Raw genomic sequence first — 13,692 nt, forward strand, 5'->3', positions numbered from 1 at the left:
ACGGTTCCCGTTCAGCCTTACTGTCCTGTTCACAACCTTGCAAGCTCTCTCTCTGTCTAGGACAATCCCTCTGTCTCTTTGTTTCTGTCTCTCTCTCTCCATTGCCTGTCATCTCTCACCCTTCATATACCTATTACCATTCTTTTCGGTCACTTATCCTATTTTACTGTTGTTTTCTGTCGTTCTCTTTTTACTGGTTTTACCCAGTGTGATAAAAAATTGTAATTGTTAATGTAAGCTTTCACAATCCCAGATCTATGAAACAGGAAATTAGAGTATTAATTTCCTGTTAGGGGGTAGCAGTGACAGGATTAATTGGTAATGGCTTTATGAGGGGAGGCATGCAAGTTATGTAATTGATGTAACATTGTCACGTTTTTTTCGCAGTGTTTACGGTGAATCACCGTAGTCACTGATTTGTGATATCTGCTTCACGCTCTTCGTAAATTTCCCTCCCTCCCTCTCTCTGCAGGTGACTCCCAGTGTTCCGACAAACCTGTGTGTTAGGAGAGGCCCGGCCTGCCTCACTCTCCTTCTTGGCCAACGGGCAGCACAGGCACGCGCACAGCACCATGGGTAGCTCCCCCGAGGTGCTCTCCTGGACCTCCTGCCCTGGCCTGCTGGTGGGCAAGCTGAAGGAGGAGCTCAAACTGACCGTGGTCGGGGATGCCATGAAGAAGAGCCCCAGCAGTGCAGGCCCCACGCCGCCCCAGCCTCCGCCCTCCCCTCCGCCTCCTCCTGTCATCACAGACCTGGCCCCGCCCACACACCTGTTGGTGCCCCTCCAGATGTTGGCGCCCCCGGGGGCGGAGGAGGAGGCTGGGCTTGGGGGCCCAAGCCCCCCCATCACGGCCCTTAGCGAGGACTCGACACGGGAGGGCCACTTTGATAACAGCGTGCTGCAGCTGCAGGAGCACGACCATGACCAGGAGGATGCTCAGTCCCCCCACTCCTGCGGCCAGGGAGGGTGTGTCAGCGGCGGGGAGGAGGGGACCGGGGAGGGGGGATACCCCATGGACCATAGCGGAGGGGGCACACACAACCACCCCCACCCTGACGACATCAAGCTGCACTTCCAGAGAGCTGGCTCTGGCGGAGGGGGGTTCCTGGAAGGCTTGTTCGGCTGTCTAAGGCCGGTCTGGAACATAATTGGGAAGACCTACTCCACAGAGTACAAGCTACAGCAGCAAGGTTAGACCGCTTCTCCCTAAGAATGGCCTCCCTCCCAATTGTCATTGATGTTAGTGCTAATGGCCCTGCTAGCATGGTGTTATTGATACTATGCATGGTGTCTTGTTATTCGAGAGCCAAGGAACGACTGACCAATTTTTTCTCCTTTTTAAATGAATTACTAGGCTAATGTTATGTTATTGACCATGTGCCTCGGTCGACTCTTGAGTCCCAGATCTAAATGAGTCCCTCGTTGGAGGGTCGTGATGAAGTAACCCGGACCCCCAATACCTTAGCTGTCCATCTCTGCTCCTAGAGATCCTAGAGATCTTCCTGGAAGTGTTTTACTTCAACCCCAAGTTGTAGCAAATAAGATTCAGCTTTTCAACCAGCTAATCTTTAGAGTGAGGTGTGCTGGATGCGGCTTGGAAGGAAAGCCAAAAGACCTAGTCCTCCAGAACAGATTTGGGAAGCCCTGCTCGAGACAGCAGCAGAACCACTCTGTTCCACCCCGGCATTCTTCCGGTTTCTTCTGTGGTGCTAGCATGTTCTACTTGGTGTTCCCAGCTGTCAGGTTCTATTAAAGGTTGCAGTCCGCTTCTCCTTGGCGTGCATGTGCCAACTTCCCCCTTGCCTGCTCCTGATGGTGCATATCCCACTAAGACAGAATGGGGTTGGGCCTTGCGGATGATTGGTCAGCTGGTCACCCCTATACTTAGCATGACTTCCTAAAGCACAGCTGATGGAGGGTCTGCTTCAGGGAAGGGACAGGAAGTGTGGTGGGCGATCGGTCCGAGCATGCATGGCATGCTGATTCCTCCTTGAATAGGCCGTTATTAACAGATGTCACCTCATGTAATGAATCTGCTCTTGCTTTCGTTATGAACACAACTGATAAAGTCAGCACCAGCATCTAGGTCTACATAAAGATTCAACTGAAAGCAAAGAACAGTCGTTAATATGCCTCACTGTGAAACTTGGGACCATTGTTGACACAGAGAGTGGATTGGGTCATGTGCTCTCCCTTTGATACTGATAACAGTATACAGCACAGCATAGCATAACAAAACTATCAAGCCAGTAAGACAGACAGCTAGAAGAAGAAAGGCAGTCACTGTGTAGAGCTATATCTGAGGCCTACACTAGTGTCCCTTCAGCCTGCCTTTCCTTTAATCAATTACACCAGCGAAGCTTAAGCCTTGTACAGAGATACTGTACATCTGATCTGTAGCTAGCCCCTCTGAGCCCTACAGGGTACCATCATGGCTGACTTCTAACATGGACTTCTCCATTATCATTACATTAGAATCACCAGAGCCTTTTCAGTCTGGTCCTGGGTTGTTCTAATTATGATATGGTCGAGCTACAGTTGATGTACAACAGCAGCTTGGTGATACCAGGGTCACTTAAGTCCTGCTATTATCGCCTGTCCTAAAAACATACTCTTCTCCTCCTCCTCCCCTCCTTTTCTTTATTATCCATGACCCCTCCCTCCTCCTTCTCCTCCTCCTCCCCTTCCCTCCTCCTCCTCAGACATGTGGGAAGTACCGTTTGAGGAGATCTCGGAGCTGAAGTGGCTGGGCAGTGGGGCACAGGGGGCCGTCTTCTTGGGGAAGTACCACTCAGAGGAGCTGGCCATCAAGAAGGTCCGCGAGCAGAAAGAGACCGACATCAAACACCTCCGCAAGCTCAAGCACCCTAACATCATCGGCTTCAAGTGGGTCCACCTCACCACTCCCTTCTCACACACCTCCACACACACTCATGCTCCTCCGGTAGATATAAGTTATCACATCAAGAGAGTGTTTCTATTCTGGTCCTGTTGCTATTCAGACATGGTAGACAGTTACTGTTAACTAGCACCTGGGTTAAATTGTGGGCACTAAAATCCTCCCATCTTTACTCCCCCCTCCTCCCCTCTCTCTCCTCCCCCATATCCCTCCCCCTCCTCCCTCCCATATCTCCTCTCTGCCCCCTCTATATGTACGCTTTGCACCCCGACTCCCCCCCTCCCTTATCTCACGTCCCTCCCACATTATCTCTCCTCCCCCCAGGGGGGTGTGCACCCAGGCCCCATGCTTCTGCATCCTGATGGAGTACTGTGCCCAGGGCCAGCTGTACGAGGTGCTGCGCGCCGGCCGCAAGGTCACCCCCTCCCTCCTGGTGGACTGGGCATCTGGCATCGCCAGCGGCATGAACTACCTGCACCTCCACAAGATCATCCACAGGGACCTCAAGTCCCCCAAGTGAGTGGGCTCCTCAGATCACTTGAGGTGTGGGGATATGGCAACTGGTTGTACTCTGCTGTATAAGTATGCTCTTATTGTTCTGTACACAGCTGCTATCTGCATATGTACTGATCTGTTCTACAGAGAGCTGCTGTCTAGTCATGTGCTATTGATAGCTCCAGTATAGATAAGTACAGTTTTGATAGAAAGCTATGGTCTAAAGATGGACTGTCCTGTTGTATAAAGAGCTGCAGTCTAGAGATGAAAAGTAGTTCCATAGAAAGCTACAGTCTAGATGTGCTGTCTTGTTCTATAGAAACCTCCAGTCAAATGTACAGGACTGTTCTGGTGTTCTGGTCTGCCAGACCTGCCTCCTCAGCTTGCTTCAACCCTGTTAATCAATGCCATTTACATGGATCTGCAGCAGTGCTGATCCCAGCGTTAGTCAGCAGATCCAGGGATGTCTGCAGTGAACCTTTTTGTTTCCCCCCCAACATAGTCCTCGTAGAGCTCAGAACAACATGCACAAACATTAAGGTCAAACGAATCGTATGTATGTTTTCTACATCTGAACTGACTGAAGGTTTCTACTTCCTCCATTTGTGTCCCCTCCTCAGCGTGTTGGTCACTCACAACGACACTGTGAAAATCTCAGACTTTGGAACCTCCAAAGAGCTCAGTGACAAGAGCACCAAGATGTCGTTTGCCGGTACGGTTGCCTGGATGGCCCCCGAGGTGATCCGGAACGAACCAGTGTCTGAAAAAGTGGACATCTGGTGAGTGAGAAAATATCAGATAATCTTACCTGTCTGGTGTAGACAGTGAGGAAGCAGGTCTGTTCGACGCTGTGTGACATTGTGTCACTGTTCCTGTATGTTTGTGTGTGTGATGGTGTGTGTATCCTCGTGTATGATTGTATGTGTGCGCAGGTCATTTGGCGTGGTGCTTTGGGAGTTGCTGACAGGAGAGATCCCGTACAAGGATGTGGACTCGTCTGCCATCATCTGGGGCGTGGGCAGTAACAGCCTACACCTCCCTGTGCCTTCTACCTGTCCCGACGGCTTCAAGCTGCTCATGAAGCAGACATGGTGAGGAACATGGCTTAGATGTTCTACTTCAACTTAGGGATGGGATTTCTAAATGAGCAAAAGCGATCAGTCTGAGTTTTACTATCCATATCTAGCTTCGGTTTCGGCTTATCAACCTTATTAAAGCTTGGTCGATACGTTAAAGCCTCAGTTTGATATTTCCCGGCATGACCTAACTCTCAGTTAGTAAGTAGTAAGCCTTCACTAGTCATCCTAGATCAAGATTGCTAGCAACGCCACCAGTGTAATTTTACAACAATAATTTTACAGCACGAGACATGAAACTTGAACAACAAATCGAATTGGTTACCTGCAGAATGGGTCATCAAATATATAATTAATTAGCATCGGCATGAATGTGGTCCGCTTAGACAAAATACACTCCACATCGAAAATTCCGTCAGACCAACGCAAATGTGCTTCAAGGTCAAATAGCTAATCAAATACAAGTTAAACTACAATTCTAAATATCGCAAGAATGCGATTTATATGATGGCTTATATACAATACAACAACCAGACATTTAATTGACTTTAATTCAAATGTAAGTATACCGCGGTTGAAACGGTATAGCCAAATCTCTCCCTTCGCCCCCTCTCCTTTCCAGGCAGGGTAAGCCCAGGAACAGGCCGTCCTTCAGGCAAATCCTCCTCCACCTCGACATTGCCTCTGCAGACATACTGGGAGCCCCTCAGGAGACGTACTTCAAGTCCCAGGTCCCAGAACCACAACCATAACAATCAGAAATGGAACCAACATTTTATTGATTGGGATTAGAACCACATCAGAATCTAAATCAAAACAGACTAAATGGAATTAGAACCAGAATTATGACTCAAACTAGAATGAGACAGAAGCAATTTCTGTCGCAATTTCCCACACAGAAGTATTAAAAGCTTGTCTTCAGATGAGTGCACACTCACTATAGATCACATGATATTCACTATTACAGTCCCAATTAAATTACATTTTCAATGACTACACATACAGGAAGTACATACTTTCACATGAGTCATGCTGTAGTTCTACTTGGCTTTATACATATCTGGACTAGGCTGTACTGAGCTAAATACAGTTTGATGTGATTGAATGGGACCATTTGTGTGTGTGTGTGTGTGTAACAGGCGGAGTGGAGGGAGGAGGTGAAGAAGCACTTTGAGAAGATAAAGAGTGAAGGGACCTGCATCCACCGCCTGGATGAGGAGCTTATCCGACGCAGGAGGGATGAACTCAGGTGATGGAGGAAGGGAGAGAAAGATAGTGATAGAAGGAAGGGAAGAGAGAGAGTGAGGGAGAGTAAGAGAGAGAGAGAAAGAGTGAGGGAGTTACATTTACATTTACATTTAGTCATTTAGCAGACGCGCTTATCCAGAGCGACTTACAGTAATTACAGGGACATTCCCCCCGAGGCAAGTAGGGTGAAGTGCCTTGCCCAAGGACACAACATCATGTGGCACGGCGGGGAATCGATCCGGCAACCTTCTGATTACTAGCCCGACTCCCTCACCGCTCAGCCATCTGACTCCCCTGAGTTGGCTTTACGGTGACTGATGGTGCCTGTCCCTCCCCCCCAGACATGCGCTGGACATCCGGGAACACTATGAGCGGAAGCTGGAGAGAGCCAACAACCTGTACATGGAGCTGAGCGCCATCATGCTGCAGCTGGAGGTCCGAGAGAAGGAACTCATGAAGTACGTCCTGACCTCTGACCCTGGTTCTGTCCACTGACTCCTGTAGCAGAGAGAACTAGCTGGAACTCAATTTCACCTCATTTTAATCTGTCTCTGTCTTTGTGTATTTATGTTTAAACTATCTCTATGTCTATATATTTATATAGACTTTATATATATTCGTGTTCAGTGTTCCAACCTGTAGAGGCCAGCCCCACACAATGTAGAGACTCCCTCCTACCCCATGAAACCATAATGTCGAACTCACTGTATAATTCAGGAACTATTCAATCAAAGTGTCACAATAGGATTATTGTAAACTGTATTACACTGTGCCTTAACTGGATGCGAGCGTCCGACTATCGCGTCGCATCGGACGCTCTCAGTCCACACTGAATCCGTAAGTTTTACTTTTGTTACGTCATGAAAACTAACCATTTTACTATGACACTGTATGATACAGAGCTTTCAATGCAAGCGTCAAAATTTTTTTTGAAACAGGGCGTCCAACAATAAGGTTGCGCCGCGTCGCGCTGCTCAGCGTTGCGTTGCTCAACGTTTCGTTGCTCAACGTTGCGTTGCTCAACCGTGCGTCCAGTTTGGACATTCCAATAGAAGACAAGGCAGTCTAACTGCTTTTAGTCACTCACGTCACATCCATTTGGGACATGGTGTTAGTTTTACAGTACTAGAATGATACAAAAGAATGTCTCCCATAGTCGGGCCAGACTCCAGACATCTTAAGGGTAATACTGAAGTATATCTGTTTATGTCTAAGCCACTAAGCCAGCAACCCTGGCCTGGTTCCGGGGTCTCAGACAGCTTTGCACAACAGTAGTCTGTCTACAATAACTCTCTCAGGCCTTCTGACCCAGTTTCACAACAACAAACAGATTTTACCCACTTTGCAGGTAACACTTTACACTGCAGTCTGGCCCACGGCTTCACAACTTCCACTCTCAGTACTTTAGAGCCATTGTGAGGTGGCTTTGTGGTGTACAGAGAGAGAGACACCTCTCACTGACGCCTAGGAAAAGCCTCAGTGTGATACAACCAAAATAATTGAAGGAATGGGGTGATCTACAAGAGTTACCCCGCAAAGCATTGCAAGGTTAACAGGTGAACATGGCAGCTGTGCCCTGTAACAGCGTGGGTACCCTGTGCTTCCAGAAGGGAGCAGGTGGTGGAGAAGAAGTACCCGGGGAACTACAAGCGCCACCTGGTCCGGCCCATCGTCAGGCCGAACGCAGTGGAGAAGCTCATCAAGAAGAAGAGCAGCTTGACTCACAAGGCCGGGACGGTGGCCGCTAAGAGGTCAGAGTTTCCCCAGCCTGGTCACTCTGCAGGGAACTCAGATGTTCCTGTTTGATGCTTAGGTCATATTGCTATCTAGTTGTATTGTTATCTAGTTGAAGTGACATGTAGTAAAGTTTAGAGGCTTACAGATGCACAACATACAGAGCCTCTTCTCTCTAGCTCACAGAGGGTTTTGTTTAAATATTGTTTTGTTGTGGGAGAGAACGTATAGCAATGTGAAGTGTCAAGCATAAGCCTAGTTGGAGTACAGCATAGAGGCCTACTAAAGAACACCATTGTCACCCCTATAGGCCTGACCTGCTTCGTTCTGATGGCATCCCCAGCATGGAGGTCCTCCCCTCCCCCTCCCCCCTCTCCGGCAGCCCCAAGGTCTCCACACCTCCAGGGAAGACCCGCTACCGCAGCAAGCCGCGGCACCGCCGTGCCAACAGCAAGGGCAGCCACAATGACTTCCCCGGTGTGCTGAAGTCCAGTGCGGGGCCATGCGAGGAGCAGCAGCCCCTCCAACTCCACCAGCACCACCACCCCCTGCCACTAGAGTGCCCTCTGCTGCCCCTCCAGGCCCGCCAGAACGCTGTGGCGACCTGTGCCAACAACCTGCGCTACTTCGGGCCAGCCGCCGCCCTCCGCAGCCCGCAGACCGACCACCTGCAACGCCGTGTCTCCGGGTCTGGCCCGGACCTCATCCCCACGGACTCCTGCCAGCGGACTGCATCCTCTAGTTCGGGTGCCAGCTCCGGACTGGTTCCGGGTTCCAGTGCCGGGACAGTGTGCCCTTGCTGCCAGGCGCACCCCTTTCCAGGCTGCCTGCAGTGCCAGAAGACCCCCCTGGCACCCAGCCACCCCCAACAGCCCCAGTACTCCCTGCTCAGCACCTATGAGGCCGCGCCGCCCGCCACGCCCCGGGTCCCAGACCCAGGCGAGGCCCAGGAGAAGGCCCAACCTGAGAGGCAGGAGGCGCCTCGCCTCGTCCTGCCCTCTGGCTTGCCTCGCACACTCAGACCCCTCAGGAAGGTGAGCACTGAGAGAGCATGGCCACTGGGTGTCTGAATGTGTGTGTGGGTGTTTGCATGTATGGCCCTGGGTGTTTGTGTAGTTACAGGAGTGTGTGTGTGTGTGCGTGTGTATGGCCCTGAGTGTGGGGGTGATTGTTTTGGTGTGTAGGTACATGGGTGTAGCCTGACGTTGTCAGACTCATAATTCTTGTCAGAATATGAGTCTGATAACTCTCCGTTGGGCTGTGACTATGGGGCGTCTTTCAACCGAACTCGTAAAACAAATGCCTCTTCGCTCAATTGGATAGACCTACAACCAATCAGAGCAACGTAATATGTTGTTTGTTGATTTCTTTTAAAAACCCAAGCGCTCTTTCGTGACGTTGTTGATTACGTTACTGTTGATCATCTGTCCATCATCGTATAAAGCCCGCCCTGACAATTTAATTGGTCAGACCAGCTCCTGGTCCGGACATAGTTTGTCCCCAATACGAGCCCCTCCAGACCCAACTTCCCAACCAATTTTTTTTGTGGGTGGGGCTAAATTGGGCTGGCAGCCAGGCCAACATGGGTGTGCTTATGTGTGCTGAATGTGTATATGTATATAAGTGTGTGTATTACGTGTGTGTGAGCAGGAAGGGGGGGTTATTAACCAATTTCTCCTCTCTCAGGGTGCTGACGAGTCATCTGAAGAGGAGGAGGGGGAGGTGGACAGTGAGGTGGAGTTCCCAAGGAGACAGAGGTATGTACTAGCTTGAAACTGGAGATTAGCTAGCATGCTTCAAAAATCGTCATCTGTATTCTATGTTAATCCGACTCCGTGTTTGGCCATGACCCCCTTTACGTTTCTCTCCACTTCACACCATCTCCCATCCCCCTCCCGTCGTCCTCCTCATCTACCCCCCCCCCCCCCCCCCCCCCCCAGGCCCCACCGCTGCATGAGCAGCTTCCAGTCCTACTCAACCTTCAGCTCGGAGAACCTGTCGGTGTCAGACGGCGAGGAGGGCAACACCAGCGACCACTCCCACAGCGGGCCGCTGGAGTGCCTGAGCGCCAGCCAGGAGGAGCACCTGGACGAGCTGCTGTCCCACACCCCTGACATCCCCATCGACATCTCCACCCAGTCCGACGGCCTGTCCGACAAGGAGTGTGCCGTGCGCCGGGTCAAGACCCAGATCTCCCTGGGGAAGCTCTGCTCAGATGAGCACAGCTATGAGGTCAGAACCCCCACCCACCCAACCCCTATCGATCAGGCTGCGGTAGAACACTGTAATACCTGGTAGGCCCCATTTCTCATATTGGATAATGGGCCAGGCTGTTGGCCTCTCATAACATTGATAGGTTTTTACAACCTTGAAAGTGTACGTAATAATTCTGGTAAATGACAGTGAAAGCTAGGTTTAGCCTAGCTAACTGCAGAAGGATTGACAGACAGATACATACATACATACATACCTTATCGACTTTTTGTAACAACACTTACTATGTCAACCCATATATTATCTGTCATGGGACAGGATCTGGTGTAGTGATGCTCCTGTGTCTGTCTCCTCAGAACCCCCTGCAGTTCGGGGACTCGGACTGTGACTCCTCAGAGGCAGAGTGTTCTGACGCCACCATCAGGAACAACAAGCCCGGCGCCCCCCCCTCCTGGTGAACCATGCCCCCACATTGACCAGGTCTCACCCCCTCTGCCTGGAGACCCCGCCCCTCCACCCTGCAGGAACTATGGCAATAAAAGGACCCCACTGTAAAGACAACTCCCCGTCATCTCCCATAGCAACGCCCCTGCAATAGCTCCCAGCCCTCCCTCTTCCCAGTATCTAGGCAACCTAAGGCAGGGATCCCATTTGAATGATACTGTACAGTAACTAGTGTAACATTCATAATTTATTTTTGTCTGAGTTTGAGGGAAAATCAGGAACTCTTAAGACTTTAAGATGAACAAAAAAATTACAACTCTAAAAACAACACACACCCACACACACCCACTGTGTTAGTGAGACTGAGGGTGAAGGAGTCCAGAACGATGGAGGAACGATACAGGACAGTAGGACCTGGTTGCTGGTCCTACGTAGGCAGATGGCCTAACTGTGCCATACTAGACACAGACTACCCCCCCCCCCCCCCCCCCCCCCCCCCCCTCTGGCCACCAACCAGCCCTGTTTTTCTCAGACTAGTATGATGTCCTGCCTGCTTTATTGTAAGTTTACAGAACAAAACAACGCTCCTGGCAAACTCCCAAGACAGGGATGAACAGGGGAAAAAATACAGTGTGAACAACACCAGCATGAATACCCCCCCACCCCCTCACCTCTTCCTCGCTCTCCCCCTAACAAGTCTGCTCCATGGAGCCCCCTGCTGTCTCATATCAGCAAGGCCCTAAATGGCTCGCAACCAACTAAGGACCTATGTGTGTGTGAGTCAAGAGGATGATGGGCAAGCACACAGACAGATATTCCAGAGAGCAGGCAGGAGCTGGAAGAGGTACGAACTCCAGCACCATTCCGGCTGTTAAAGAAGGGAGGAAGGCCAGGAACGAGGTCACCTCTCCTTCCCCCGTCCCTAGTCCCCTAACCCTGCTCCCTCCTCTGTCAAGACAAGCCTTCTCTACTCACATCATCACCAGTCAGAGATTGTACCGAGTATCCAGTGTCAGTGTTTTATGAACATGCCCCACAGACTGTGCAGGCATGCCAGCATGTCTCCCCTCAAGGTGCCCTCAGAGAGAGCAGTGTTGACTGGCGAGGGTGTGTTTGCGTGTGTATGTTTCGGGTATGTATTACAGATAAGCCTTGTTCTTCAACACCTGTTCAGTATCATGGTGGGAGTGCTGGTTGGAGAGGTACTGTGTTATGTAGTTAGTGTTAGGGTGCAGTATCCCTTCTGGACCGTGTGACGCAGGTTGATGTGTGAGGAGTGTGTGTTGGGTTTCTAGACTAGACGCGAGGTGAAACCATAGCAAAGATAAGTGATAGCTACCTGGATGCTGTGTTGTACTGAATGAAACAGCAATAATGTAGGCTCTCTCAGGACCAGGTCTGTCCAGCAGGCTGGCCAGCAATGCTGACAGGGTGCAAGGAAACGTTTGTGACAAACAAGTTTTAGATACCTATATTTTTACAGCAGTTTCGTAGTTGTAAACAGCTACGTTTTGGTCAGGTATTTGCCTTTGCTGGTGTGATGCTCAGGTTTTTGTTTGAAGATAGAGAATAGGAGCAAATGCATTGTCCACTAGAGGTAGATAGCTGGAAGGGATTCATTTTGCCTTGTGTTATGTAATGTAGTGCTGGCTTCATTCCTTTTGATATTAAAAGGCCAGTTGTCGGATATCAACATTTTCATTCTATACTAAGTTCCTCCCAGTGATCCTTCTAGAACTTCTGTTTTATCCACTTTAGAAAAGGGATACTGCATCTTGGGTAACTATGAACACATTAAATATTTATCACATGACCCTGTGTTCTAACATTTGTTTGTTCATATGTGTGTGTTCTAGGATAGCCAGTCAAGGTTGAAGTTCACGTGATTTAAGTCGAGTATCTTCTTAAATCAAATGTACTGCAGGGTTGTAATTTTACAGGGAGGAATGCAAGCCAGGGCTCAGGTCTGGGACCACAGAGGTAACCTCCCTGGTCTCTAAGATCTCAATGCCACCTTCTCTTCTGAATATAAACCATTGTTTAACCTTGTATGACCTGTCCAATCCGGTGTCATGTGACCAGGTCAGAGCTACCAACTGTCACATATCCAATGACCAGGGGGGGGGGGGAATAGACAGGAAGTGATGTCATTGTCAGAACTGGTTCATTGTGAAGAACCAGTTGATGCTGTTCCCACCCTCACTGTTTCCCCCTACAATATTTAATGTGTGTTGTAATTACTGGGTCAAAGAACAAGCGGTGAAGAGTAAATAACCATGTCCATATGGCATGCATCCTGTGAAGTATGATTGTTTAATAATTTAAATTAGCTAATTTAATTACATTTTCGATCTCTTAATTTTTTTCTTTGTAGCTGGCCTACATGATTATTGAATTAATTTATTATGAATGACCTGGCAAGTTTAGAGTTAACTTCATTCTTAGGAACAATTTAGAATCATTTGTCTAGTTTTTTTATTTTCTCGATCGGTATTATTGCAAGAAAGCACAACAAAAAGGTGTGAAGTGGAACGCTTTGATCATTTGGGATACTTGATGTTTGATTGTTTGCATTCCATATCATTTGTTGTCATCTAATGCTACATGAACATGACTGTCTGAATATCTAAATATCTTCCTGATCATCTGTGAGTCTATGTACAGCATGATCGCCTGTTTATGTTCGTCTTAAGGTGGACAAATGTAGTAATATGTAGTCCACATGTCCAGGGTCAAACTTGTTCCACAGTTATCCTGAATATGCTTTGCTGCCCCAGACAGGTAAATAATATCTGGGTCAGACTTTGGGCTAACAGACCATTCCTCTGTACACCTCAAACTCCACTGCAGGGTATAAGGTTCAAGGAGACATTAAAACATTGAAGGCATGATCGAGCTGACTTCCTAAAGTTCACTAACTCAGTGGTCTCTCTTTCTCTCTACTTGTAGCTGAGATTCTGTGTGTAGACATAATTCACCTCATGTACCTGACATCTGTTTCTTGGTTTCTCATGTCTCCTCTCCTCTCAAATGGCATTATGACCAACCAATCCTGAAAAAAGTTCCTGTATTATTCAGTGTACAGTGCATTAGGTACCAGGGAGAAATAAAATCAAAGCAAACTATCGCATGGAATAAACTGAGGTACTGTACCAAATACCTGGTTGTGTTTGTCTTGTGTCTGTGGGTGAAACAGTGAGGTTCTAAGGACTTGTGTCTAGGGTGGGTGGGGGTTGGCAGGGGGGGAGAATGACCGGGTGGGGGCTGGGGGGCCATCCAGAACTGCCCTCTGGTTTCTGTGGAAGGGTGGAGGTTTGCTTTAGAGTGTGACGGGTTCTGTAGGAGAATGTTTTGAACAATGGGGAATTAATGGTTCATAAGGGGAGTGAGAGGGGTGTGTGAGAGAAATGAGAGATGGAGGGCAAGGGAATGATTGAGAATTTCTGGGAAGGGAGCTATAGATACGAGGGAAAGAAGGAGGGATTAAGTGTCAGGTGTCAATGGTGAGGATAAAGACTGAGGCTTTCAGAGAACCTGTCTGGTTGGTCACTATAAACGCAAGGACCTCTGTGTCATCATTG

The 13,692-nt window shown here is 49.1% G+C and overlaps 1 protein-coding gene across 1 annotated transcript; it reads left to right on the forward strand.

The window, feature by feature from the left end:
* The first annotated feature begins 564 nt into the window (after nt 1–564).
* Nucleotides 565–12,240, forward strand: si:ch211-45c16.2 (mitogen-activated protein kinase kinase kinase 13). Its single transcript, XM_047047008.1, has 13 exons — nt 565–1,191; nt 2,704–2,887; nt 3,225–3,416; nt 4,016–4,174; nt 4,328–4,486; nt 5,094–5,202; nt 5,611–5,720; nt 6,061–6,177; nt 7,327–7,470; nt 7,764–8,487; nt 9,140–9,210; nt 9,394–9,685; nt 10,024–12,240. Exons 1-13 carry the CDS (start codon nt 573–575, stop codon nt 10,123–10,125), a joined length of 2,982 nt encoding a protein of 993 aa, XP_046902964.1. The 5' UTR covers nt 565–572; the 3' UTR covers nt 10,126–12,240.
* Nucleotides 12,241–13,692: the final 1,452 nt, after the last annotated feature.

The sequence above is a fragment of the Hypomesus transpacificus genome, chromosome 23, assembly GCF_021917145.1.
Source record: "Hypomesus transpacificus isolate Combined female chromosome 23, fHypTra1, whole genome shotgun sequence".
NCBI lineage: Eukaryota > Metazoa > Chordata > Actinopteri > Osmeriformes > Osmeridae > Hypomesus > Hypomesus transpacificus.

Coding starts and splice junctions, on each gene's coding strand:
- si:ch211-45c16.2 (XM_047047008.1), top strand. CDS start 573: ATGGGTAGCTCCCCCGAGGTGCTCTCCTGGACCTCCTGCCCTGGCCTG. Junction 5,203..5,610: donor AGACGTACTTCAAGTCCCAG/GTCCCAGAACCA, acceptor TGTGTGTAACAG/GCGGAGTGGAGGGAGGAGGT. Junction 5,721..6,060: donor CGCAGGAGGGATGAACTCAG/GTGATGGAGGAA, acceptor CCTCCCCCCCAG/ACATGCGCTGGACATCCGGG.